Below are 27,814 nucleotides of genomic sequence, written 5' to 3' on the forward strand. Positions count from 1 at the left end.
AACAAGACTCAGAGCACCTGTGTGGGATAGGAGCATGGCTAACAGAGGTCCTGCACCACATGCGGCATTCAGAAAAGACCTGAAAAAGAACAGAGGGCCCAGAAGGGAAGGGAGAAGGAACAAGATGAGGAGAAGCTTATGGCTCAGCTGTCCCAGTTCCAAGACCCAAGAGGCTGTGGCAGGGGAAGAGGAGGTCACATGGGCAGCGACTAAGGCAGGGGAGAGGAGGCCCAGGTAGATGAGGCAGGGGGAGAGGAGGCCCAGGCACAGGATGAGACAAGGGAGATGAAGAGGCAAGGGGAGAGGAGGCCAGGCTGAGGATGAACTGGCAGGTGAGAGGAAGCTAGGCAGAGGATGAGGCAGGTGTGAGAATGCGAGGCAGAGGATGAGACAGGTGTGAGAAAGCGAGGCAGAGGATGAGGCAAGTATGAGAGGGCGAGGATGAGGCAGGCATGAGAAAGCTAGGCAGTGGGTGAGGGAGGTGTGAGAAAGCTAGGCAGTAGGTGAGGCAGGAGGAGAGGAGGCCCAGGCACAGGATGAGGCAAGGGAGATGAGGAGGCCAGGCTGAGGAGATCATTTGTGGACTAAACGAGTATGATGTGGGACTATAATGTCACCCCACTGTGGGTCACTCCGAAGAGCCAGTATAGGCCCCAAAGGCTGAGACATCCACGCCAACCTGATGCAGAGGAAGTAACTGAGCCAGTCATAAAACAAATGTTAGATGCATGGGCTAACTCTCCTTGCAACACTCTAATATTCCCAGTAAAAATGGGTGGAAGGAAAACCCAGAGACCAGTCCAGGATCTGCACGCTGTAAATGAGGCCATTATGCTCGAGCTCCAGTGGTGCCTAACTCCAGTACCATTTTTGCTTCAATACCTGATTATTTCCGGTGCTTTTCGGTAGCAGTTAACAAATGCTTTTTTTCAGTATTGGTATTTGGTTTGCATTCACCTTCAATGGGGAAAGTAAACCTGGACTAGAATGCCGCAGGGCCATACTGAAGCATCTGCTGTGTTTTCAGCTGCCCTACAGGAAAATCTAGCATCACTGGTGCTGCCTAAAGGTAGTACTGTACTTCGATTCAGTAGATGTGGTTCCAGAGCCTGCAGACATCGAGAGACAGTGTCAGCCCATCAGAGACACGTCTCGATCCGTACAAGTTTTAGCAGATCTGTTTTGTTTTGTCATATTCTGAGTTTTAGGTAGAGTTGTGCTTAGATTTCTCTTGACCAACCAGTTCAAGGTCCGCATTGGTAGAGTTGAACATGCCTCGGTCCATTCAAGTTTTAGCAGAAATGGTGGAGTTGCAAGATTTTGATTGAGGTACGAAAAAAATTTGACAGACCCGTTCAATGTCTGAGTTGGTCGAGTTAAGAGGCGTTCGAGTTCCATTCCATATTTTTGCAATGGATACTAGTGTCACAATATGCCATACTGTGTTACCACTTGAATTGTCAGCAAATAAGGAACTTATTTGGCTGGAGAATTCAAGCATTCTTTTGGAATGTGATGGATTTAGAAGAATGCGGCAAATAATTTAGAAACCAGTTACTGTCGGGATAAAAGCAATCTACAGCCTACTGCAAAATACATTTACAGTGAATAGTAAATAGTATTCTTTTGGTAAAACAACTCTTCAGAACATTTATTTTTGTGGTCTGGATGCTGTTCATTTTGTCACCAAGGTCTGAATTGCAGATAGTTACTTCAGTACAAGTCACAATGTATAAGACATAACAAGATATCAGTGACTGAACACTGAAAACACACAGATGAACAATTAGCTGAATTAACTGAAGAGAATTTATTTACACACCATTTGATTTCTGCTCCTGAGAACATCATTTAAGTTAATAGGGGGAACAGTTCTTAACAATTACAGATCAGCTCTCACTCCAAATCCAGGGCCAGGGGGGGGTTCAGTTAGAGAGGTCAGGCCTCCAGCTGGTTCACAAGAAAAACGACCACCCCTTAAAAAGGAAAAAAAGTACAGTTATACTGATGAGTAACATAACATTAACTCACCTTAGAACTAAGCACTAAATATGTAACTTTGATTTTTTTTTTAACTAGAAGATGCAAGAAAAAGGGGGCATATCCAAAACTTCTAAAATTTAGCCTGATTTTGTATTGTTAAAGGTGCCACAGAATGAAAACCTGTGTTGAATACGGAGAGTTTGGTACATAGAACTTACATACCCTGAATCTCAAACTCTTATTCCCATTCAGATATAAATCCTGCATATGTAAATGAAGGTGGTAAAACAGGCCAATTCAAAAGTCCTGGGCCATTATGTGACAGTCCGAACTGCACCCCCAACCTAACAGACACCAGCCCACTTTCCTGGCCAATCAGCCTATACAATCTGCAGCATAGATTTATTTTCTAGAGGGGGTGTGTGCACCAGACAAAGAAAAAAAACATTATATATTTGGGTGTAACAGTACGCAAAAATAATACTTCGGTAAGTCAGTTTTGAATTGACGGTTTGGTACATTTTAAGTACAGCAGGGGTAAAAGAAAAAAAATAAATTACGTCTTTTTTCTTTATTAAACAGTGGTTTACTGAACAAAGTATGATTGTCTTTATTAAATAAAAATTCTCTGTCCATACTGCTGCAACCTACTAATATTTTTTTTTAAATAATTAAAAGTAAATCAAAATAAAATATCCATTAAGGTGCACATTTAGAAAATTAACTGGTCCTGATCTGTCCTATATTCTCATTAGTAGTGTTCAGCTTCATATTTGAACTGTGCAACAAAGTACCGTCTCAAAAAATGAATGAATGTTACATTTATATAGTGCTTTTCAAGACACCCAAAGCGCTTTATAGAACCAATGGGAGCCACTTCAATCTCCACCACCATGTAGCACCTGGCTAGATGACGCGACAGCCATTCTGCACCAGTACACTCACCACACAGTAGCCAAGGTGAAGGAGGGGCAGGGGAGAATTCACCAGTTAGATATAAGGGATGATTAATAATAATAATAACAATAATAATAATAATAATAATCAATCCTATATTGTCCCTGTGGGGAAATAGGAGGCCAGATTTGTTAGGGCCACAGTGGGCAATTTTAGCCAGGACATCAGCGTCACCCCTACTCTTTCGAAAGACGCCCAGGGATCTTTTATGACCTTGGAAAGTCAGGACCTCAGTTTTACGTTTCATCTGAAGGACGGCATCATTTTTACAGCATGGTGTCCCCGTCACTGCATTGGGGCACAGGGATCCACACAGACCACAGGATGGCTAACCTGTTGGCCACATCAACACCTCTTCCAGCAGCAGCCCTTTGTCGTTATGAGCCTGTCTGATGTTAAGAGGCACATGACTGTACAGATGTTGGTTCTATCATCGCAGTGTCTCACTGTAAGCCAGCCAATCAGAGCAGAACATTTTAATGAGCCCACCAAAAAAGGAAAAATTGCCTGTTTCATTCTAGGGCCAAATAATATGGTTAGAAATAGGCCTGTAAAACCATTTTTACAACCCAATGAAATTCACATATCTTTTGCATAGACGCCAGAGAAAATTTAAAAATACTGATTGCATTCTATAGCACCTTTAAAATACACAAATATAAATTATGCAAATTGCTGCATGTCAAGCAACTTTAAAGAATGTGATATATGTAGCTTTTAAAAGTACATTTTCTTTATTATTTAAGTCAAAAAAAGATCAAGGTCTCAACTGACGTACCTTGGGCCTGGTGGTGGGACTCTTCCAGCTTTCAACTCATCAATGATCTGCTCGATGTCCTGGGGTTTGAGGTCCTCCTGAAAGAAAGTAAAGGCCTCAAGCAATCACTGACATATATTTGCATGGCTGCTTCAAAATCCAAGTGTCACTAAAGCATCATCTATCCAGTATCACCTATACATCATACCAGTTGAAGATTGAAATGTAAATGTCTCAATGACAGTATTTAGACAAAAAAATGGGTCCACAGTTCTTCCAATTAGATGTGAACCACCCAGTCTCACGGAGATTGCACGGGTAGTGAACCCGCTGGGGGAAGGGAAGGCCGCAGGGATCTGTGGTATCTGGAGTGAACTTCTCCAGGCTGGTGGTAAGGGTGATCACCTGGATTGTGGCAACTACAGGGGAATAACACTGCTTTCAGTGCCGGGTAAGGTCCTTGCTAGGGTCATCCTTAACAGGATCTGCAATTACTTACTTGCCTATTGGTGATTGGAACAGTCTGGTTTTATGCCTAAGAAATTTATCATTCACCACACCCTGGCACTGACGGTTCTCATCAAGCGCAAATGCTAATATAGGCAAAGTTTCTTTGCAGCCTCTGTCAATTGTCATAAAGCATTTGACTGATCTGCCTGATTAAGTTGCCCTGTGGGACATCCTGAGACTTCGTGGGATTCCCCCGAAGTTACTCGATGTCATGGTCGGCCTGTGCACTGGTACTGTGAGTGCTGTGCAGAGTGGAGGGAGAACCTCTGCGTTCTTCCCAGTTGATTCTGGGGTTCATTAAGGGTTTGTTCTTGCTCTTACTCTGTTCAATACTTGCATGGACTGGGTGTTGGGCAGAGTGTAATCTGTTAGTGAAGAAAGATTCACCGATCTTGACTTTGCCGATGATGCTGTGATCTTTGCAGCAACAATAGTGGCTCTGATCGGGGCTCTCGGGATACTTAGCAAGGAGTCCGAGTGTCTGGGTTTGTGAGTGTCATGGATAAAAACCAAGATCCAGGCCTTTAATGACCTCTTGGGCACAGCCATCAGCAGTATGTCTGCTCAGTGAATGTCGACCTCGTCCAGAGGTTCACTTACCTCAGCACTGACGTTCATGTGTCAGGTGACTCTTCCTATGAAGTCAGTAGGAATGGGACAGCAAGGGGGTCCATGAGGTCACTGGTAAGGGGTATGTGGTGCCCCTGATATGTTTGTAAGACGACAAAGGTCCAATTCTTTAGAGTCCTGGTGCTCCCTATTTTGCTGTATGGCTGTGAGACATGGACACTGTCCAGTGAGCTGAAACGAAGACTGGACTCCTTTGGTGGTGTGTCTCTTCGGAGGATCCTTGGGCACCGGTAGGTTGACTTTGTGTTGAACTAGCGGTTGCTAGAGGAGTCCCGAATGAGGCGCATTACCCGCATTGTGAAGAAGAATAATTTATGGCACTACGGCCATGTGGCGCATTTCACTGAGGGTGATCCGGCTCGCAGGTTCCTAATTGCTGAGGACCGGAGCGACTGGGCCAGGCTGAGGGGACACCCACATAACACCTGGCTGTGGCAGATAGATGGGCATTTCTGGAGGATTCCGGTTGCAACCCCATGCAGATCCTGAGATGTTTTGTCATGTGGCCACAGCAACATCCTGCACCAGTGCATGCTCCCCAACCTGACTGGCCCCACCCCCACCCCACCAGGAAAAAAAAAAGTGTCCTGGAACAATACTTACATAGTAGTTGTCATTGATCTGGACCATTGGAGCGTTGACACAAGCACCAAGACATTCTACCTCTATCAGTGTGAACATCTTATCTGGTGTGGTTTCCCCAACTTTAATGCCTGGAGAAGAAGCATGTGAAACATATGAACCCCTCATATCCATCACAGGAACCAGTAGCTCAAATTCTTCACGAAAACAAACGTAATCAAACATTCATTACATTACTACAGAGATAACACTTAAAAACTGAAATAAGCTTTAAAAAAAAAAAAACATTTTAAAACAAACACGGACTAGGGACAGATTTTATTATAAATGTGCCTTGTACAGAGAGAAAGAATAATGTGACAGTTACTTGAAGCTCAAAAAAACATATGTTTTTAGCTTTGCACACTAACTTGCAGGGAATTGCCCATTTTAATGCTACCCATCTCTTAAGGAAGTTCAGCGTGGAGCACGGACAGCCATCGCTCGCTTACCAAGCTTGTTCTGGATGGCTTCGAGGATGCTGTCCGAGTTGCACAACATGCAAGGTGTTGTGGTGCAGATCTGGATGTGATACTTCCCCACAGGCTTGCGCTGATACATGGTGTAGAAGGTGGCGACCTCGTACACTCGCATGGGAGGGACCCCAAGCAGCTCAGCAACCTACAAGGGGTCGTCAGGCAGCACTCAGTTAGGTCATAAAATAGCCTTTTAACATCTCATAAGGTTTTCACTGAAAATTTACCAGTTACAACAACTGTGGATTTCCAGTATAGTGCCTCTGGGAAGGATTAGTTGATGCAAAAATGACAGATAAGTGGGGAAAGAAGAAATGTCTCTGCCATCACTGGGCCATTTCTGTGAATTAATGCTCCAATGTCCCCCAGCAAAGTAAGAAAGACTGAGCAAATGCCTGTTATCCGTGTGCTGGGTGGAAGGGGGACGTTTCCAGCAGCAGACAGAAACCGCTTCCATTGCCAATAACACCCTTTAACTGAAAACAAGGCCCCATTCTCTCAAAGGACGTCAACTTTCTTAGCCATAATCCAGCCATTTCTAAACCTCTCCTACATCACCCCAGTATTTGCAACCACTGTCCAACACCCTCATAATTTTTGACCATCCTACCTTGTTTGGCTACTATCCATTCATTCATTCAAACCTTTATTACAGACTTGGGATCCAGATAAAAGGCATCACACAAAATACATACATACAAAAATATGAATCACAGCTCTGAAATAACTTAATTAGTTAAATAACTCAAGCTAACTGAGCTAGTGATAGAATTCAATGAACGTATGAAATAGCTGGCCTGCCCATGAGCAGAGGTTTGGGAAGCAGAGTAGGATTCGAACATCCAGCCATCCAACAACCTACATTGCAGCCACTTCCCAGAGAACAGAAGAAATTCTTATTTTTGTCAATTTCAGTATGTTCTAATGTAACAGTACGACATGCCATAAATAAAGGTGGTGCAAGAGTTTTAACTACCCATATAACAATTTTAATTACTCTCCCACACACACCCAGCCTGATACGAAAAATCATATATGAGACAAAAGAAAAACAGAATATTACAAAAGCAAAAATAACTACAGATTGTCTGTGGTAAGAGGCTAGCAAGACATCATCTGATTTAAAAATGTTATGCCTCCATGTTAACAGGTCTCCATCGCAGCCAGGCACAGTACAGGGTCTCTACTGCGAGGCTCCGTAATTACAAATCCAAGGGTACATTACAATTAGGGCACACTATATATATTTTTGCCAAACTATTTGAAATTCATTTATCACGGTCAGACAGTTACTGAAGCAATTGGGGGTTGAGGGCCTTGCTCAAGGGCTAACAGTGACATCACTATGGGGTTAAGGGCCTTGCTCAAGGGCTAACAGTGACATCACTATGGGGTTAAGGGCCTTGCTCAAGGGCTAACAGTGACATCACTATGCTAACTGTGGGATTTGGACCAGCAAACCTCCAATCACAGGTAGTGTCCTAACCTGGTAATCCATATGTACGCTTTTAAGTCAAGTAACATTTGTTTTCTTCATTTATGTTTTTTTACCCCTGGGATCAATAATGTCAATCTTAGTCTTTTGCGCAGAGATGCACCCTTTCAGAAAAGTCTCCTCTGCCATCTTGAAACGCTTTGCATACCTTGTTCATGGCAGAGATGGGCAGCCAGCCATGCTGCCTCTGGGCCAAGTCTAGCACAGGGAGCGTAGCTGCGGCTTTGTGTCCTTCTGGGTACATCTTCACGATGGCGTCTATTCTCTGCAGAGGTGAGAGTGCGCATTTGGGATCGTATCTGTGGCCGAAATCTCAAAGATATCGAAATTTCCTCCAGCTTAGTTATCCAAAGCTTCCGTTCCCACAAGAACCACAGCAAGAATGATTAGACACTGGGCATTTAAAAATAAGCATTTCACTTTGTAGCTCCAGGCTTGGAGTCTCCACCATGGCTCCATGTGTGTGGAGTCTGCATGTTCTCCCCGTTTCCTCCAGGTACTCCGGTTTCCCCCCACAGTCCAAAAACAAGCATGCAATTGGAGAGTGAGTGACCGGTGTGTGAGTGACCGGAGTGTGAGTGACCGGAGTGTGAGTGACCGGAGTGTGAGTGACCGGAGTGTGAGCGACCGGAGTGTGAGTGACCGGAGTGTGAGCGACCGGAGTGTGAGTGACTGACTGGTGTGTGAGTGACTGACTGGTGTGTGAGTGACTGACTGGTGTGTGAGTGACTGACTGGTGTGTGAGTGTGCTATGGGATGGATTGGTGCCCCATCCTGGGTTTTTTCCTGCCTCGCACCCATAGCCTCCGGGGTAGGCACCAAAATAGTTCTGTGTTGCGAGAAACATACCTTGAGATTCTCCTCAGTGAATTCAAAGGGGGTGTCTGGGTTGTTTTCTGGAGTGTCCCTGTGCTGAAGAATAAATTAAATTTCAACGTCAGCTGTTCTGTCATGTGGGGTTCGGATGAATGTTTTACAGAATATGAACAGGAAATATGAACAGGATCTGAATTAGCCATTTTTTTTTTTTATAACAAATTTAGCTATAAATCTACACAACGATTCTCTTATCATACTATTGATGTCTTAGAAATGTATTACGACTCTGATCAGATATCTGACAATGTTCTGCATGACAAAGCATCGCACACAAGATTCTAGACTGGAACTTCATGCAGTTGTGTGTTGTTTCTTTCAGCTAGAGTAGACACTGCGCCTTTGTTAACAGTATTTTATAACTGCATTACTTCATTCTTCTCCCCTCAGATACATGATCGCTTGGTATGTAACTGAACAGAGTAACACATCTATGAGAAAATACCAAGCCTAGTTTAATCACGGTATCTCTTTTAGGTTAAGACTCACATCTAAATTCACTTTAGGTTCTTTATTAAAAAAGTAAAATAAGAGCAGAATTATACATACATATAAACATATGCATATATATATATATATATATATATATATATATATATATATATATATATATGAATTAATCTCAAAATGAATAATATTTACTTTACATACTTAATTTCAAAGCATCAGTACAGACAAGTATGGTATATAAATTATTTAAACAAGACATAACAATGGTAAATAATCAGCACAGCTTAGCATCAGATGACAACAGCTAACAAATATTTACCTGAATAAATATGAACTCTGTATAACTTCGAATTTGTAAAGAAGGCTGAACTAGTCTCAGCTTACAGGGTGCTGATGATCATATCACATACATTGACGAAGGACTCTGACTCACCACAAAGAGAGCTCCCCCAGCTCCTGAGCGGACGGCTGACCCATGCAGGCCTCGAATTTGCCTGGCCTGCAAAGAGGGATCAGTTTATTATCTACTGTAAGCATGCTGCTTTATATTAACTGAAGTGATCAAGATACAGTGCAGAAAACGTATCATGTATCTCCATTTGCCACAATGCAAATAACTCTGGTACCATTAATGCAGAACTAAGAGGTGTGTGATACATGACATTAGAAAAGTGATACTCAATAGATCTGCAACATGTAAATTGGTGTAAAATTGAAAAACAAAAGTCAGAAGAGGTATTCTGAACTGTGAAATCTCAGGTTGCTGGAGGGAGGACAATGCTGTCACACCCCCTGGCCTGAGTTTGCATGCTCTTCCCAGGTTGTGTGGGTCTACTATAAATTCTTCCACTATCCAAAGACATGCAAAGAAACAAAGTAGCATTTCTAAATTATCCATAGTGCGTGTGTGTGACAGCATATGGATTACAGCATAGTACTCAAATACCGCAGTCATACTCTCTTTTCCCTTCAGTAATCAGACACATTGTCAGAAAAAGCCGACTTGCCTGCAGAACACAGTACATCTTAGCCACTACTAACCAGTAAGAAAAATCGTTCTGGCTGCTAAAAACCTACACCATGAGCCTCCATATGCTGGAACGTGTTTTATTTTTGTTGTATTTATATGTTCGTACAATTTTTTCACTCATGCCCAGTTTAATTTTTTTGCAGTGTCTTCCGTTCTGTTTGCCCTTGTCCTTCCTAAGAATTTCACAGGCCACCATTCCTCATTAAAGCAATCACAGACATTTAAATAATTTAGAAGTTATTTCTGTCAAAACGGTAATCTTTATACATACCGTACGAGAGACGGCAACTCGGACTGCAGAAGAAAGAAACATTTTTGCCAGAACGATTTGCCCTGCCGCCAGTTAGCTAGCTTTAGCCGGTTCTGTATGCTAGCAGGGAGTTGAAGCGACCCAGCATCGATTAAGAGAGTCTGGTGTACGTCATGTCTCAGGATCCGTATAATCGAGCACAGAGAACTGTCGAATGTTGGCGGCTGGCCTTGAAGAAATCCAGAGACGACGATGGGGCAGAAGCAGTCTGCGAAATACCCGTCAATATTCAGGGGGTCCCCATCTCCCTATTGTTGCACAATACCAATCTTGAAACCCCCTTAAAATTTTGCTTTTGGGGCTTTCAGGGGGTCTCGTGGGTTAATCGGGGGTGTCGGACCCCCCCGTATTTCACAAACTGGGCAGAAGTACACTTACTGTATAAGAATTAAACGCCATCATCTGAATTGACCATCTTTTCAGTTTGTCTAATATTATTTTGTTTAGATACCGTAATGTGTTTAGTTTTGATATGGTTTAATTGAACAATAATAACGCAAGACAATTTGTAGTTCCTCCTTTTTTTCCCCCGTCAAAAACCTTTATTAGACCGAATTATTTCCCTGAAAAAATATGTAGACATAATACTCTCATGTGTTTTTGCAATAAAATCTTTGTTTATGGATGAGACGGACGTTTTTTCTTTTCTGTAGAGGATTCCAGATACAAGCAGTAAATTGCTCATTTTTCCCCTAAACACTTGTACATTTAACGAAACAATATAAAGTTACAAACATCGTTTATTCGATTACACAAATGTACAATTCAATTGCTTATTTTTAAAGTGGCCTCGTTTTATAAGGCAGATGTGTCATGATCTTGGCAGGAGGCTCTTTCATAACACCGCGGTAGTTACAGACCAACCCGTTGCATTCTAGCACCCGATGTTCAGACTGTAATACGATCAAGAGACGAGTGAAGGACTGGCCAATGAAAAGGTGGGAGTGCCAAAGGGAGCTGTCTGATTGGATGTTTCGGCACTTAGCATACAGTAATATTAACTCAGGACTAGAATTAGGGGCAGGTACAACGTAGACGTGCATATTAAACGGGAAAAAGGCCTTAGGCCTTCATACTGCTACTGTAGTTACACCGGACGTATTTGCAGGTCATCTTGGTTTTTCATCTAGCTCACATTAAGAACTTTCAAGAATGGTGCTTCCCGGATCTCAAGAGAAGGTGTTCCAGCCTCCAAAAGACTTACAAAAGGATGCACATATACCGGACTTTAAAACATATCTCAGACTATACAAGAAATCCACTGAGGACCCAGAAGGTAAGTTTACATATTTCTGTCATTTGTTTTTCATAGTAACATTTTTACATTTTACATTTCTTTTTCTATTGCGAGTATTTTCAAGGATACGTGAAATTATGAAATCCAAATATAAGTTTATTTGACAACTGTGAAAAGATACTTGAACCTAAGATGTATAGCTGTTTTCTATAACTATGTAAGAGTTTTGCAAATTGTAGGTTCTGAATAACTGTTTTGTTTCCATTTGAATACGGAATTGCTTCATTACCGTGTGATCGTCTCTGGGTTACGTGGCTTGCTTTGCTATAAACAATTTCTGTTGTGGAAAAAAATAATATAATTTTGGGGGTGCATCATTACTGCAAGGCATATACATTATAATGTGCTACACATTAATGTATCGCAAGTGGTTCTGAGAAGGATGGGCATTCTTACATTGCATTTACATAGAAACAAAAAGTAAAGTTCACAATAAACATCAGTAAAACAATTTCATTCACTTCATTTGAGTATGATTTACGTTTCATCTTTCCCACTGCTTTCCCAAGCATTTAAAAAAGTATCCATGAAGTGATTTGCATGTTTTTCAGAGAATAGTATCCTTCTCCTTGTCTTTGAAAGCAAAGCTGCACTGTCCCTCTCATTTCACAGTATTCTGGAAAGAAGTTGCTGAGGGTTTCTATTGGAAGACGCCCCCAACAGGACAGATCCTGCAGTATAATTTTGACATGACAAAAGGGAGTATTTATGTGAAATTCATGGAAGGCGCAAAAACCAACGTGTGCTACAATGTCCTCGACCGAAATATCCTGGAGAAGAACCTTGGTGAAAGGGTGGCATTCTACTGGTAAATAAAAGCACTGTTTCCCTATTGTACACTGATACAGGTTCAGATTGGGCTGTGGTCTAACTGAGAAAACCAGGTGCACTGTTTCAGAAGATATGTTTTCCGTCATGGACTCGAGGCATGGCGTAGGCAGGAAAAGGTAGTGATCCACTCTGCAGCTCCTAGACAAGGGGCTTAATTAAAGAAAGGGAACATGCTGAGGTAAATGATGAAGCAAAAAAACAAACAGGGAAAATCTACAGAACTACCTAGGAGACTAAACTAACACAACCAGGGAAACAGAACTAACCTAGAAGATACCAAAAGGACGTAAATTCAGGGAAGCCGGCAACACCAGGAGTGAGAACAGGCACATAGTACAATGACTGACTAACAACCTGAGTGAGAGCAGGCACTTAAATACACACAGGGAATCAAGGGCAAACAAAGGACAGGTGTAACCCATAATCAAATGAACCAATCAAAAAAGCAATACAGGTTAACAGGAAATAGGTGGGGTGGATTACAATTAACTAGCACAAACGCTGCTCTAGAAAATATGGAACATAAGAGAGCTGACTATACTAGGAAAGAATAAGAACAAATACAAGTAAACCCAAAAAAAAAACAGGACACAAGCAGGGAAAACCTTGGACAGAAAAACTAAGACAGAAAATTTAACAAAACACTGGGGAATAGAAAAACCAAATAAACAGATGAGGTACTGTAGACCAGGAACTAGCCTCAAACCCATGATTTCAAGATTACAGCCTTAGTGCCATACACTGAACCCATTGAGCTATGCAGCAAGCTAAGGAGAATGGAAAACACACAAGGGTCCAGCACAATGACAGAAGAGGGAACGGGATGGCCAGCAACACCTGCTGGCCAAACAGAGAAACAATATGAAGGGCAGGCATGGGTGGGTGCTGACCCTGACAGTATTCATAGAATTTCTCCCTGAGATTAATAAAGCCCATCTTAAGATAAAAAATAAGAATATGATTAATTGTAATTATGTATTGCATTTTTAAAATTCCTTTACAACTGGCCTGTCAATTTGACTGTTAGTGTGTACACTGGCTGTGACCAGACCAAAGCCTTCTATGATATGGTAACAGTGTAGCACAGTTCCAAAGCCTTCTGTGATATGGTAACAGTGTAATGCAGTACCAAAGCTTTCTGTGGTATGGTAACAGTGTGACACAGTACCAAAGCTTTCTGTGGTATGGTAACAGTGTGACACAGTACCAAAGCTTTCTGTGGTATGGTAACAGTGTGACACAGTACCAAAGCTTTCTGTGGTATGGTAACAGTGTGACACAGTACCAAAGCTTTCTATGAAATGGTAACAGTGTGACACAGTACCAAAGCTTTCTGTGGTATGGTAACAGTGTGACACAGTACCAAAGCTTTCTGTGGTATGGTAACAGTGTGACACAGTACCAAAGCTTTCTGTGGTATGGTAACAGTGTGACACAGTTAGACTTAAGAAGTACCAGGTCTTTGTTATGTGGTTAATTTACTCAACTGTGGGTTTGCAAAGAAACTTCTAAAAATGATCTACTTTTCATGAAAATTATATGTTTTGTAGAACTACAAAGCTTTAGATATTTTTTTCACTATGAATTTCAATATCACAGTTAAGGACACGACTGTTTTAGATTATCCCGATTAATCTCTTGCAATTTTCACAATACTATCTCCCTTGACCCCTACATTTTCATTATGTAGTACAAAAGATATGCTGCAAGGTTACAGTTTCATCATCGCGGCAGTTCCAGAAAGCGCGAGCCATATGCAGAGAGACATTTTTGGGAAAAGTAGACTGCGCTCAGAGGGACCGCTTCCTGGAAATGAGTATTTCAGTCTGGCAGGCTAAGAATATTTTGGCAGAAAATCAGCCCCTCCTCCACTTTTTTTATCCTGAATTGACCACATGACAGTTGGACAGAGAATACTAGTCAGTCATTTAGGAGCAGTCATGGAAGTTACTTCCTTGACTTGATATGATTCAGCAGTTTGCTCAAAGTAATGACTTTATTATTTTGTGTGGCCAGCAGGATCAGCGGACGTGCCTGGTTGCAAGCCGAGCTGGGAGCTTCCTAACTAAGGAAGATGAAGGTGTAATACTGACACGTGTCTGCCAGGCAGCCTGTAATCATAACGCAGAACAAAAATAGTGAATTTAAATAATGCGAAATTAAAATGTTGGGTGTTATTTATTCTGCAAAACATTTGCATTTTACCTCAGAAGAAAGAGGATGGCTGAGGATAGACATAGCCATTTAAAACCTAAATTTCAAATGAATAATCTGTTGTGGCTGCACTGTGAGATCATAAAGAACATCAAAGTCATCCAGGGTGAGCCATACCAGCGTCTGGTGCCATCCACGGAAGCATTTGGTAAATGATTAAAGTTTATGCTTGGCACTGATTTGCGGCCCCAAATATCCCCTGTAGTTGCACTGGCCGTGCCCATGGGAGTGCCGTCTGTAGTGCTGATGTTGCAGGTCGCAGTTCAGACAGGTAGCCTGCCATGTTCCACGTGTACGGCTGAGAGCTGCAGCACTAATGTCGCAAGTCACAACTGCAGTTCAGACAGGCAGACTGCTATGTGCTGCATGTGGCCCTGCAAGCTGAAGCACTGACACTGCAGGTTGCAGTTTAGACAGATGGTCTGCCTTGTACCGCATGTGGCCCTATGAGCTGCAGCACTGATGTTGCAGGTTGCATTTCAGAAAGGCAGTCTGCCATGTGCCAATTGTGGCCCTCTGAGCTGCAGCACTTATGTCACAGACTGCAGTTCAGATAGTCTTCCATGTGTTGCATGTTGCCCTGTGAGCTGCAGCACTGATGTTGCAGGTTGCAGTTCAGTCAGACAGTCTGCTATGTGCTGCATGTGGCTCTGCAACCTGCAGTCCTGACATTGGAAGTTGCAGTTCAGACAGGCAGTCTGCCACATACTGCATGTGGCTCTGTCAGCTGCAGCTCTGATGTTGGAGGTTGCATCTCAGACAGGCAGTCGGCCATGTGCCATTTATGGCCCTGCAAGCTGCAGCACTGACGTCACAGGTTGCAGTTCAGACAGGCAGTCGGCCATGTGCTGGGGGGATATTTACCTAAGTGCAGTCTAGACTGAGCACAAACCAAATATGGATGACAAGGGCAAGCATGTAATCTATTACCTAAAGTACAGAAACTTTATTTTAATATGTCCTACCTTAGGCCAAACAATGAAAAAGTTTGAGAGCTTTGGCCATGTGTGCTGTCCGTTAAATCACGTCCAGTTAAAAAGTGTGATCAGCGTTACTATTGCATAACCATGATTAGTGTCACCTTAAATGAACTAGTTGGCCAGGATCTGAAATGTTTGACTTTGACTGAATCCGCAGGGTCGCGTCACTTTACTTGTTCTGTTTCTCCAGGGAAGGAAACTCACCTGATCACCATCTTTCCATCACTTACAATTCACTGCTGGCACAAGTGTGCAAGTGCGCCAATGTCCTCAGGCACATGGGTACTGTATTCTCCATTCTGTGCTTAATTAATGCATTCCAGCCATATGCAATATAAGCAACTTACCACATAACAGGTCATTCTGAAGAAAATCAGCTGATGTAGCTAATCAGTGGTTATAAGATGCACAATGTTACAATCTTACTACCAAGAAGATCATTATTATGAATGCTGTATGTGAATTACCTTCTTTTAATTTAAAATACTTACATGTGAAATACAGTCCTGTACTAGTTAAGTGTGACACTGTCAGAGTGCTATTTTTAAAAATGATTAATCTGATTTAAAATCAGAATTATGTGTTCTTTTTTCCGTGCTAGGTGTTGAGAAAGGAGAGCGTGTTGCTATCTACTTACCCATGATTCCGGAGCTGGTGTACACGATGCTGGCCTGTGCCCGTATAGGGGCGGTTCACTCCATAGTGGTAAGAACACTTCCTTACCACGGTAGACATACCTTCTCAGCCAGGTGGCTCGGCTCGGCTCGCCGCTAGAAACCTACACGTATACCTGCACATCTTGGCTGCCTTACTTGAAAAACAATCGCCATGTCTCTATAACCACCTACACGAACAAACTCCCGTAGGAATATTTTCTAAATATATTTTATAACAGTAAAAACTTTTTTCTAAATGTCATTCATCTTGCCTCTGTGTTGACCTGGATACTGTCTGCTTCCTACAATGTGTATTATTGGTTACCAATAAGCTTATAAGCACACAGAGGTTGCAGAATACATGATGGAGAATGAGATGTGCTTCTGTGAAAACAGACAGGCATCAGCTGGCAAAGTGTCCTAATGTTTTGCAAGTTTGTTTATGACACATGATGTCCACTGGTGGACATTGTGGACTTTGTATTAATTCTTGTATTTTTCCAACTGGAACTAATTACCAGTATGCACGATGTATGTGTGGGTCCAGCACGGAGGGACATGGGTGGAGCTGCACCTGACCAGTCTTCCTAATGATTGGTTTCTACCTTTTGGGCCACAACAGGATTGGCTGATAAGCTCACCCACGGGGCTCCAGGACAGCCCACTTAAGCTCACTTTTGGACTGGCTGTTACTCTGGCTTTGAGTGGTTCCACTGTGCTCAGTTTGCAGGGTTCTCCTCTGAGTCCCTCTGTGAGCGGATTCTGGACGCCCAGTGCTCCTTCTTGGTGACGGCCGGTAAGTATCATGTTGTTCCATGATTCCAGTTTTCTGTCAGGGTGGGCTGGCGTCTGTACACTTCATTTGGCTTTTAAGTGTGTGTCTTACAGTGGATTGGTGTCCCGTTCAGGGTGGGCTGGCATCTGTACACTGCATGTGGCTTGTAAGTGTGTGTCTTACAGTGGATTGGTGTCCCGTTCAGGGTGGGCTGGGGTCTGTACACTGCATGTGGCTTTTAAGTGTGTGTCTTACAGTGGATTGGTGTCCCGTTCAGGGTGGGCTGGCGTCTGTACACTGCATGTGTCTTGTAAGTGTGTGTCTTACAGTGGATTGGTGTCCCGTTCAGGGTGGGCTGGCGTCTGTACACTGCATGTGTCTTGTAAGTGTGTCTTACAGTGGATTGGTGTCCCGTTCAGGGTGGGCTGGCGTCTGTACACTGCATGTGGCTTTTAAGTGTGTGTCTTACAGTGGATTGGTGTCCCGTTCAGGGTGGGCTGGCGTCTGTACACTGCATGTGTCTTGTAAGTGTGTGTCTTACAGTGGATTGGTGTCCCGTTCAGGGTGGGCTGGCGTCTGTACACTGCATGTGGCTTGTAAGTGTGTGTCTTACAGTGGATTGGTGTCCCGTTCAGGGTGGGCTGGCGTCTGTACACTGCATGTGGCTTTTAAGTGTGTGTCTTACAGTGGATTGGTGTCCCGTTCAGGGTATGTGCCCTTGCTCGTGCCCGTGCTTGCTGGTGTAGACTTTAGGTTCACACCCCCCCACACTGCGTAAACACTTCAGGGAAAATGTAAAGATGGAGCCTTTCTATCATGTATAAGGGCAGCCCACTGGGCATGAGTCTTGTTTCTCAAACACCAGCTTATCGGCTGCCTTTATGGATTCGTAAATTGCTTTGAAAACACAGCCCTTCCCGGTGGACGCGGGCCCTGTGCTGTTTACTCTCATGCCACAGGTCCGCGTGCCTTCCTCATCTCGCTGTTTGTCCTGGCCTTGCTCTCACACTGCAGATGGCGTGTACAGAGGCGAGAAGCTGATCAACCTGAAGCAGATTGCAGACGAGGCGCTGAGCCGCTGCAGGCTGAAGTAGCTGCTCGCTGATCTCCGGCAGCCTTATCGCTGCGCTGTTTGCTCTGGTGGCCCGGGAGCCGCTTGGCCCCGTCATTGAGTTATGGGTCCCGATACTGAGGGGTGGCCATTATCAGCCCTCATCCGGACCCCCCGCCTAGCAGCCGTCAGGTTGCCCGGGAAATGGTGGCATGCCTTTCGTGTGGTCCATCTGTTGCTCCATTTGCGTGTCTTAAATGAAACTTCTGTACTGCATCAAAGAAACTAAATTGTTTTGAGTCAACAGTATTTATGCCAGTCAACTGGAAGCAGCAAATGTCAACAATACAGTCAAGTATTACACCAATTAGCCGAGATCCTGAATATTAATCTACTTTTCTTATGTTCTTAGTTGATCGTGTTATATTAATTACACGTAAGAAAACCTCAGAGATATTTGCTTGTGTCATATTATATGCAAAGTGATTTGTACGTTCAAACTTTGCTACTTCTAGAGACATGTTCACAGTGAAGAAGTGCATGGTGGTGAGACACCACGGCCTGCGCACGGTGAACGGGGGTCCCTCTGAGGCTTTGCAGGTAGACCCACCTCCCATACAGGTCAAATCTGCATGTCATGCATGTGCTTCACCCCATCAGACCTGTGTTCATCTGAGGTGCTGATTTGCTTACATGTCCAAGGGGCTTAGTGCCTAAGGAAAATAAATCAAGGGAGGTAGATTCTCCTTGGAGAAGGCCTTACAGCTGCAAGCTAAGATTTAATGGGACTGCTGAACTGGAGCATTTGCTATATGACATGTAACTGTGATCTGCCTTGACCTCATTGGTTGGATCATTCTCAGTATTGCAGTTCAGGGTCTGTGATTTGTGTTAACATGAGCCTGTTCTTGTTCCTTCCTGTGACTAAGCCAGTTCATGCTGTCTCTCAGAGAAGCTGCTCCTGATCTTTCCCTCAGTACAGCCCCTTGGTTTGCTTTTCCTCGATTACAAAACTGAAACAGTCGGTGAGCATTGGGTCATAGGTGAACACAGCCAGTGTGCATTGGGTCATAGGTGAACACAGCCAGTGAGCATTGGGTCATAGGTGGACACAGCCACTGAGCATTGGGTCATAGGTGGACACAGCCAGTGAGCATTGGGTCATAGGTGAACATAGCCAGTGAACATTGGGTCATAGGCCAGTATTTATCATTCTGGTGCATGAGAAGCTCCTCATACCAAATTACCCAATTTTGTTACCTGGTTTCACTATTACGGAATTTCTTTGTGATTTTTGCTGTCAAAATCAGAATATGGCATTTCTTTAGTAAAGAGTAAGTGCCATGTCTTATAAATTGATGCAAGTAGTATCTCTTCTTCGTTGCAGAGCCCCTGGGATGTGGAGTTTGATGTGTGGTGGGATGAAGTCATGGAAACCGCATCTGAGACATGTGAGCCAGAGTGGATGGATGCTGAGGACCCGCTCTTTATTCTGTACACTAGTGGATCCACAGGAAAGCCCAAGGCAAGTAGCCGCATTTTTCTTATTTCAATTATATATGACAACAGATAATGTTCTTCTATGTTCAGTCAGTGGTTTTTCTTGTATGCTTATGGCTAGATTCTTACCAAAAACACTTAAATTAACATGTAAGGCACTCGAGGGAAAAGACTATAGGAAAAACATACATGGACTTTACATTTGACGTGATTGAGACACGTGACCTGTTTATTGCTTCTTGTTTCTTAATAGAACTTATATTGGTTTTATATTCTAACAAAAGATACCTATGGTCTCTCCACATTCTAACAAAAGACACCTATGGTCTCTCCACATTCTTACAAAAGACACCTATGGTCTCTTCACATTCTAACAAAAGACATCTATGGTCTCTCCACATTCTAACAAAAGACATCTATGGTCTCTCCACATTCTAACAAAAGACACCTATGGTCTCTCCACATTCTTACAAAAGACACCTATGGTCTCTCCACATTCTAACAAAAGACACCTATGGTCTCTCCACATTCTAACAAAAGACACCTATGGTCTCTCCACATTCAGTTGGTTTAACTGGATGTGAGAAAATACTCAGAACACAAAGTAAATGCATCAACTGAAAAAGGATGTTTCCTTTTCAAAATTCACATTCTAGTTGTGTGGAACCACTATCCATGATTCAATTGAGTTCATTCAAAGAATTATGTAGAAAGACTAATACTTACAAAACATATTTAAAGTACATTAATTTCATATGTATTTTACATGAATAAAGGATGTATATCTATGTCTAGGACATATGTCTAAAGACACAATAAGTTAATATACATTGTATATTTATTTTGAGTGTCGTACAAAGAGTTTATATGATTTGGGTAAAACACATAAGAGTCATATACAGTATTAAAAAAAAAACTTTTCCATGTGGATATTTATGTGTCCCATCCAGCAAACAATCAGTCGAGCCAGTTATTCACATGATTAGACTACATGTAACACCTGTCTCCAGCCATCTGACACATTCGATTACTTCACCAACCACTAATTACGAGAATAAGCTTTTTGAAGAGCAGCCTGCAGGAGGTTTGCTCTGACACACAATACATCATTTGTAGAGTCAACACAAAGTCTAACCTTCGGGGAAAATCCTTTGAGGGTTTCATCCTCCCTTGATTGTGTGGCCCACAGGGAGTTGTCCACACCACTGCTGGATATCTACTTTATACAGCGCTGACATTTAAGTACGTCTTTGACCATCGGCCCAATGACGTGTACTGGTGCACCGCAGACATTGGCTGGATCACTGGGCACTCTTACATCACCTATGGACCACTGGCTAACGGGGCCACCAGCGTGCTTGTGAGTCTCAGTCATCGTCATCATCAAGCCACCTGCTTCAACCTCTTAAGGGCTTTTGGGATGTTAAACTCTGATTAACATGCATGGAAAGTTGACAGTTGCTTACAATTTTGGGTGATATCCACCCTGTCCAGCCTGCTTATCCAGATGTAGCTTCCTTTATGTGTATAAAGCAGTGAGCTGACTGCTCATGATGGGAGTCCTGTGTATCTCTCAGTTCGAGGGGGTGCCTGTTTATCCCCACGTGGGAAGGTACTGGGAGATCATCGAGAAATATGGCGTGACCACCTTCTACACTGCGCCCACAGCCATTCGCCTGCTCATGAAGTTTGGGAAGGAGCCCCTCCAGCGGTGAGTGAGCGCGCACTGCACGCCTGCCTGGAGGCAGAGACACCCATTACAGCGCCATCCTCACGGAACAGGAGCCGAAATCCAAACACACCTGCTCAGTTGTGCTGGAGATTATGTTCAGTCTAGAAGTCACACTGGCAATTGCAAAATTGCACATTTATATTGTTTCTGAAACTGTATAATGGAAATCAATCCATTTGTGCCACCTACTGCTAAGTGAGAGAATAGAATAGAATATTCCTTTAATGTCCATCAAATTTACATCAGATGGAAATTCATCTTTAACAGTGACGTAAGCACACAATACAAACAAGACTATACACAATAAACATATATCAATACAACTAAATATAAATAAAATGTTAAAATCAAAAAAATTTAACATAAATAAATTTAAAACAAAATACATAAAATACCTGTATAATAACACTATCTGCTAATAAAAAAGTCTTTGTTAAGAATAGTTACAGCTGACGGAACAAATGACCGCTTGTAGCCTTTTTTCTTGGCTAACGGGACTACAAGTCTCCTGCATGATGGCAACAATTGAAATGCACAATGAAGAGGGTGGATAGAATCTTGATAAACCTGTTGTGCCTTTTTTGTCAAAATCTGTGTGTACAAGTAGGAGAGTTGATGCTGTTTGTGTCCAATGATTTTCCCGGCCTGATTGACGATTTGTGCCAGTTTGTTCTTTTGTTTAACTGACAGTTGCCCATACCATGACACTATGTTAAATGTCAGCACTGAAATTCAGTTCAGTGAATTTAAGTTTACACATTCACAGTCTCACATCCTGTCCTAGTTGTCCCCTGTCTGCAGTGATCCCTGTCCCTTGTCCCCTGTCAATTTAATTCCATTTCTGAAACTGTATATTGGAAATCAATCCATTTGTGCCACCTACTGCTAAGTGAGAGAAATTCAGTTCAGTGAACTTATTTTAACATATTATTTATTTTGAGTCTTACATCCTGTCCAGGTTGTCCCCTGTCCCCCTGTTAACGTTCATGTAAAGACATTCAGATTCCTGTATGGTTCTCTTTTTGAGTAAATGTCTTAGGCTTGTCAGTGTCGGGTAAGAAGCACCTCTCTGACTGTTTAATGGGTGCGCAGTCTTGCATGCTTGGATGGCTGGAAGTGTGTGGTCCACAGAGCTGTGTGACACGGCTCCGCTTCTCACCCTCGCCGTGCGCCTGACCATTAGAGGCCCAAAGCTGCTGCTTTTCCTGGCCCTGAGCTCTGCTCCTTGACAGGTACAACCTGGGCTGCCTGCGAATCCTGGGCACAGTGGGAGAGCCCATCAACCCGGAGGCCTGGCTGTGGTACCACCAGGTGGTCGGCCAGGAGAGGTGCCCCGTCATGGACACATTCTGGCAGACGGAGACAGTGCGTGATGCTCCCTCACTGTCTACACGCCGCCCATAATCCCTGCTCACGTTACTCAGCTCCCACCTTGGCCAGAAACGTGCTGTTTCTCATTAGTAATTAGTAATGTTTTTCATATTGTTTACAGATGACATTCACATTTAGTTATATAGCAGACGCTTTTATCCAAAGTGACATACATGTGAGAAAGGAGGGCCAGCCAGTTCCTGGAGGAACAGAGGTTGGGGGCCCTGTACAGGGGCTCAGGGGGTTTGAACCAGCAACTTTCCTAACATGGGCCACGCATGTCTCCCACACATATAAAAGCAAACTTTGTTTTTACGAATATACAAGATAAACAATAACGTGTTCAGTATAGTTCCATATTACATCAGCTGTGTTAAGGCTGGAGCATTTTTGATGTGTTTTACAGCAGATGCATTACTATTATTATTATTATTGTTGTTGTTGTTGTCATTGTTGTTAAGGAGAAACCGCCAAAATACAGTAGATACATCTGTAGGTTCATCTGGCACAGAATAAAAAATACACAAACAAACAGACACTAGCAGCATATAGATTGGACCAGTGGTCACATGTTTTTTCTTACCCATGGGGCTTTGCGAGTGATGCTGAGCATGTGACCGGACTGGGATGAGTCTCTCCCTTCTGCTGTGGTCTTTTAGGGGGGGCACGTCCTGACGCCCCTGCCAGCTGCCATCTCCTTGAAGCCCGGCTCCGCGGTAAGTTGGAGGTTATTAACTGGGCAGAACCTCATTACTTACTAGACGGACACACTCCAGATTTCTGCATAGCTTCTGGCAGCTGTGTGGTTAACATACTGGACACCGGATGAGCTGATGTCTGCAGCCTAAGGAAAGCTGTGTGTGTCTGATCCTGCGATGCATATTTCTTCAGACTTTGCCCTTCTTTGGAGTGCAGCCAGCCATTCTGAACGAGCAGGGAGAAGAGCTGGAGGGAGAGGCGGAGGGACACCTCGTAAGGATGCTCCACAAGGCCTGCACACACGCTCAGCCCAGACCTGTAACACAGGCCAGCAGCCAGCCTGTGAAAATAAGCTCAAGGCTCAGCAGTGACCCCTGCTGTTATACTTCTGATCTGCCCAGTACCATCCATAGCCTTTGTCTTCCAAGGTCTTCCGGACGCCCTGGCCCGGCATCATGCGTACCATCTACGGGAACCCGGAGCGCTTCCAGAACACGTACTTCAAGGAGTTCCCGGGCTTCTATGTGACTGGGGATGGTGAGATTCCCCCTAAAATCGGTGTCCATGTCAGACTGTGTATTTAAAAAGCATGTTTCAGTGTGGAGGTCGGCCTCTCTCCCACCTGGCCTCTCGCTTTTAGGCTGCAGGCGGGACAAGGATGGGTACTACTGGATCACGGGCCGGATCGATGACATGCTGAACGTGTCTGGTAAGGGCAGGCTAGTGTGATGCAGCAGTGCCCTCTAGTGGTGGCAGAGTTAAAACCACTCACAGCCCTCAGAGGAGCACTCTGAGGACCTCTATAGGTAGGTTACGGTATTGCACCTGTTGAGCTTCACACAGATGACAGGCCCTGCCTGTTCCTGTAGGGCACCTGCTGAGCACAGCAGAGGTGGAGGGCGCACTGACGGAGCACCAGTCTGTGGCGGAGGCGGCCGTGGTGAGCAGGCCACATGCGGTCAAAGGGGAGTGTCTCTACTGTTTCATCACGCTGAAGGATGGCGTGGTGTTTAGCCACACACTGACTGAGGAGCTGAAGAGACAAGGTAGAGTCCAGATCGAAAAATGGGAGCATCAAGTATGGGCTCACCTCTGAGTCTCCTGTGTGTCAAGAATAGTTTGAAACAAATGCTGCTAGTTTGTAGTGTGTACTGCGATTAACCCGTCTGATTAATAGCAGTACAGACAGTCCCCAGGTTACAAGCAAGATCTTTTCCCTAAGTCTGTCTTTACGTTGACTTTGTAGGTAAGTCGGAAAAATAATAATACAGTACATAACAATAATTGCGATTATACAGTAATAATAAAAGTAACTGAATACGGAGCAGTACTGTACCGAGCCAACGAATCACTGAAGCTGTATAATGTTTTCACAAGCATTACAAAATATTGCATGGTAGTTATTATGAACCATTGTATTTAACCCAATTTGAATATAATAGGCATTATGGCAGTACAATCATAAGTTCAAGTTGTCTGTAAGTCAGTGCCTGTAATAAAAATGCCCATGTACCCTTCACTGCTCATTCAGCAATAAAATGTGAAATTTTTAACCCCATTTTTCTAAGTGAGAGAAAAAATCGGACCAATAGCAACGCCGGACTTCATGCAGAATGCCCCAGGACTACCAAAGACTCGCTCAGGTACAAAACAGCAACGGGAACTATGGTGTTGGGAAATGACTTACCAGTAAGACGTCACTGCTGGTTGGTGATGGCACTCAGGCTTACTTCCCGGTAGTAAGACACCTAGTGAGGACAGTGTGAGGACGAGCTTGGTGGTGGTGTGGGGAAATGTCCACCAGCACTACAGGCTGTTTCCCTTCTTCCCCACAGGGAAGATAATGCGGCGGATCCTCAGGCAAATCGCTCGTAATGAGAAGGACCTCGGAGACCTTTCCACCATGGCGGACCCCAAGGTGGTGGAGGTCCTGTTCAGCCAGCGGTGTGAGATGGCCTTCTGAATGCCCCCGAACTGCGGGAAGCTCCCCACGGGACACCCCATCCCAACAGGAAGTACAGCACGGATCATGCTCAATGCAACAGTTTGAATGTCACTGTATTTCTCTTTGTGGATTACTGACAGTAATGTGAGAGAGGCTGGGTCTGAGGTTACTGATATGAAGTAACAAAACACTGCAGATCAGAGTACCCCATTAATCACCCCCATCTCGCCCCTGCAGATCAGAGTACCCCCTTAATCACCCCCATCTCGCCCCTGCAGATCAGAGTACCCCCTTAATCACCCCCATCTCGCCCCTGTGACACACACGACTATAAATGTACATCTCCATAGAATTATATGTTTCTCCTTCTATAAAATTCCCACTTTTGGACACAGACAGGTTTAATCACTACTCTGTGTCACCTTTCATGTTTCGCATGCAGTGTTTTTGAACCCTTTTACTCTCTGAAGAAACAAGTTTCAAGTGTACAGTTTCCACAGTGCCTTTTATTTTGAGATGATTGTATAATTTTATGCCTTAGGAATTAAACAGAAACACTATATTTTCACGGTGATCATTGTTATTTATTTTCCAGGGTGGTTCATCTCGTTCTCCAGAGCAAAGTGCACTTTCAGACATGAAAGTGTTTGGCTAGAGGGATCAAGAAGACAAAATCAAAACTGAATCTAAGCATTAAATAAGCAAACATTCTTGTTAAATATTGCACACAGAGGTGATGCAGCAGAAATGTGCCGTTAGCAGTTTTAGCTTGTGATAAACTTTGGTTTTGTTGTCATTAGTGGAGTTTAGTCCTCTCTATCAGTATAACTGGACCAAGACTATCTTTGGAAACATGTACAAAGAGCAGCTGTAATCTGAGTTTAACGGCAGCTATATAAACTAGTCTAGTATGTGCCATATGTAAATGTCATTACAGTAACCTAAAGGCCCTTAAGTCATCAGTTTATCTGGCCTGAGACAAAAATACACTCAGAACATCACATGTCACCTCCCTAGTGGTCTGCATTGTGTACAATTTAAGTGAAAAGGGTTGTAGGGTTGTTGTTTTTACAGTATTCATTCAGCTGCAAAAGCTCTTCATCCAATAAAGCCTTAAGCTGTGATGTTCCTGAAGAGTTGTGCTTAACCTCCACTGAAGCGTCTGAAACATGTGGCAGACAGATATGAAAGCTTCTGGAAGATGTCATTCTTTGTTAGCCTGCAGCTCACCATGGCCAATTTCACCCTCAAAGATTCTATTCCCTGCTGGAGTGCAAGCCATCTCAAAGTGCTTTACATGGATGTGTTGTGATACATTAGACATCATTAGAGAGAGTAATACAGAATGCGGAAAAAGGAAGGAAAGAAATTAAATAAAGAAAGCCAGATGACAACGGAGGAGAGGAGCCAAAAACTCTTAAGGAGAAAAAAAACCTTTGAGGGTCCAAGGTCAACGGGCGACCCCCCCCCCCCCCCCCCCGTAAACAGAAAAGACTGGACTCCCTTGCTAAAAGCTAGGTGGGTGTAAACTGTGATTAAGGATCAAGATAAAGTCCATCAATGAGTCCGTTATCCACATTGACCTGTGTAGGGTGACCAACGTCCATCAATGAGTCTGTTCTCTACGCTGGCCTGTGTTGAGTGACCATTAAGGTTGCACCCACGATGATAGAGTTTGTAGGGTTAGGGTTACAGTTTGTAGGTCCCATTCACGATGTCACCCCTCCATGGGACTGAACCTGCTTGCCATCTTGTCAACAGGAATTCACTATGCTGCCTCAGACACTCGCATACACATTAATCACCGAAATGGGTTATGTTTAGAAGACTATAAATGATGAAAACTTTTGTTACGGACATCCTTTGCCGTTACTGAGTATTCCAAACACTTGCATTTTTCAAATGTCTATTTATGAAATTGGCAAGAAAGAATATGTTAGCCCTTCATCATAATTTCAGATACAAAAAGGTCAAACGGGGTGTGAGAGGAGTATGGATAGGGCAGGCTCACCCAAATCAAAGCAGGCCACCTACTTAATGCACTGATGTAATGTCATGTAAAGTAGGCACTGTAAAGCAGTGGTATCATTTACATCTAAGTTAGGAAAGTTTTCCACATTAATTCTCACAGCCTTCCCATAAGCATGTCCCTTCCTCGAATTTGCCAGCATGGTCAGTGCGAAATCCCCCAGCATTTCAGACCCCACCAGCGAAATCCCATCCCCCTTTATTCACTTACAGACGTGGTCACATGGGCCCAGATTAGATTAAATTGGATTCCTTTGTGTGTGGGCTTTCCCGAGAGATGAGGCATTTGCATGCTGTCAAAAGTCAAAAATGCTGTTGGAAATAAGAGGATTAAAAAGACAAAAAATTACTTATTACTGTTTTAACAAAAAGAGTAATCCATCAATCTAGTAATATAAACAATTGAAAAGTCTCCTTTTACTGGAAGTGACACTGAATATCATGGGATAGTCACACAGGAAGTCATGGGATTAATTAAAAAGCACCCAATGATACTGCTTCTCAATGAACTTTTTAACTCAGAACAGCCCTTTAGAGCTATAATTTTGGGTTCAATGTATTACTACTTGAAATTCATGTTTTATGTAAAACTGGTTGTTTGTAAACAAACAAATAAAGTAACGATTTTTGTTATAAAACC

The 27,814-nt window shown here is 43.3% G+C and overlaps 2 protein-coding genes and 1 long non-coding RNA gene across 3 annotated transcripts; 1 reads left to right on the forward strand and 2 right to left on the reverse strand.

Moving 5' to 3' along the window:
• Window positions 1-1,791: 1,791 nt before the first annotated feature.
• On the reverse strand, window positions 1,792-10,219 carry ndufv2 (NADH:ubiquinone oxidoreductase core subunit V2). Its single transcript, XM_023826285.2, has 8 exons — window positions 10,057-10,219; window positions 9,189-9,254; window positions 8,279-8,341; window positions 7,578-7,694; window positions 5,911-6,079; window positions 5,441-5,550; window positions 3,719-3,795; window positions 1,792-1,976 (listed from the first exon to the last, which is right to left on the reverse strand). Exons 1-8 carry the CDS (start codon window positions 10,096-10,098, stop codon window positions 1,883-1,885), a joined length of 738 nt encoding a protein of 245 aa, XP_023682053.1. The 5' UTR covers window positions 10,099-10,219; the 3' UTR covers window positions 1,792-1,882.
• A 718-nt stretch (window positions 10,220-10,937) lies between these two features.
• On the forward strand, window positions 10,938-26,280 carry acss2l (acyl-CoA synthetase short chain family member 2 like). The gene is made up of 18 exons (XM_072711007.1): window positions 10,938-11,371; window positions 12,005-12,200; window positions 15,608-15,699; window positions 16,019-16,122; window positions 16,797-16,869; window positions 17,863-17,938; window positions 18,415-18,499; window positions 19,287-19,428; window positions 20,593-20,759; window positions 20,977-21,110; window positions 22,364-22,496; window positions 23,162-23,218; window positions 23,394-23,474; window positions 23,630-23,738; window positions 23,842-23,910; window positions 24,071-24,247; window positions 24,770-24,844; window positions 25,037-26,280. Exons 1-18 carry the CDS (start codon window positions 11,248-11,250, stop codon window positions 25,162-25,164), a joined length of 2,022 nt encoding a protein of 673 aa, XP_072567108.1. The 5' UTR covers window positions 10,938-11,247; the 3' UTR covers window positions 25,165-26,280.
• Window positions 11,679-12,561, reverse strand: LOC140588802 (uncharacterized). The gene is made up of 2 exons (XR_011989998.1): window positions 12,490-12,561; window positions 11,679-12,373 (listed from the first exon to the last, which is right to left on the reverse strand). It is a non-coding gene; the product is annotated as an uncharacterized lncRNA (long non-coding RNA).
• Window positions 26,281-27,814: the final 1,534 nt, after the last annotated feature.

Source organism: Paramormyrops kingsleyae, chromosome 4 (genome assembly GCF_048594095.1).
Source record: "Paramormyrops kingsleyae isolate MSU_618 chromosome 4, PKINGS_0.4, whole genome shotgun sequence".
NCBI classification, from domain to species: domain Eukaryota; kingdom Metazoa; phylum Chordata; class Actinopteri; order Osteoglossiformes; family Mormyridae; genus Paramormyrops; species Paramormyrops kingsleyae.

Coding starts and splice junctions, on each gene's coding strand:
- ndufv2 (XM_023826285.2), bottom strand. CDS start 10,098: ATGTTTCTTTCTTCTGCAGTCCGAGTTGCCGTCTCTCGTACG. Junction 9,255..10,056: donor GAGTTGCCGTCTCTCGTACG/GTATGTATAAAG, acceptor CCCTCTTTGCAG/GCCAGGCAAATTCGAGGCCT. Junction 1,977..3,718: donor GTCCCACCACCAGGCCCAAG/GTACGTCAGTTG, acceptor TTCCTTTTTAAG/GGGTGGTCGTTTTTCTTGTG.
- acss2l (XM_072711007.1), top strand. CDS start 11,248: ATGGTGCTTCCCGGATCTCAAGAGAAGGTGTTCCAGCCTCCAAAAGAC. Junction 23,475..23,629: donor GAGAGGCGGAGGGACACCTC/GTAAGGATGCTC, acceptor TTGTCTTCCAAG/GTCTTCCGGACGCCCTGGCC. Junction 23,739..23,841: donor CTTCTATGTGACTGGGGATG/GTGAGATTCCCC, acceptor TCTCGCTTTTAG/GCTGCAGGCGGGACAAGGAT.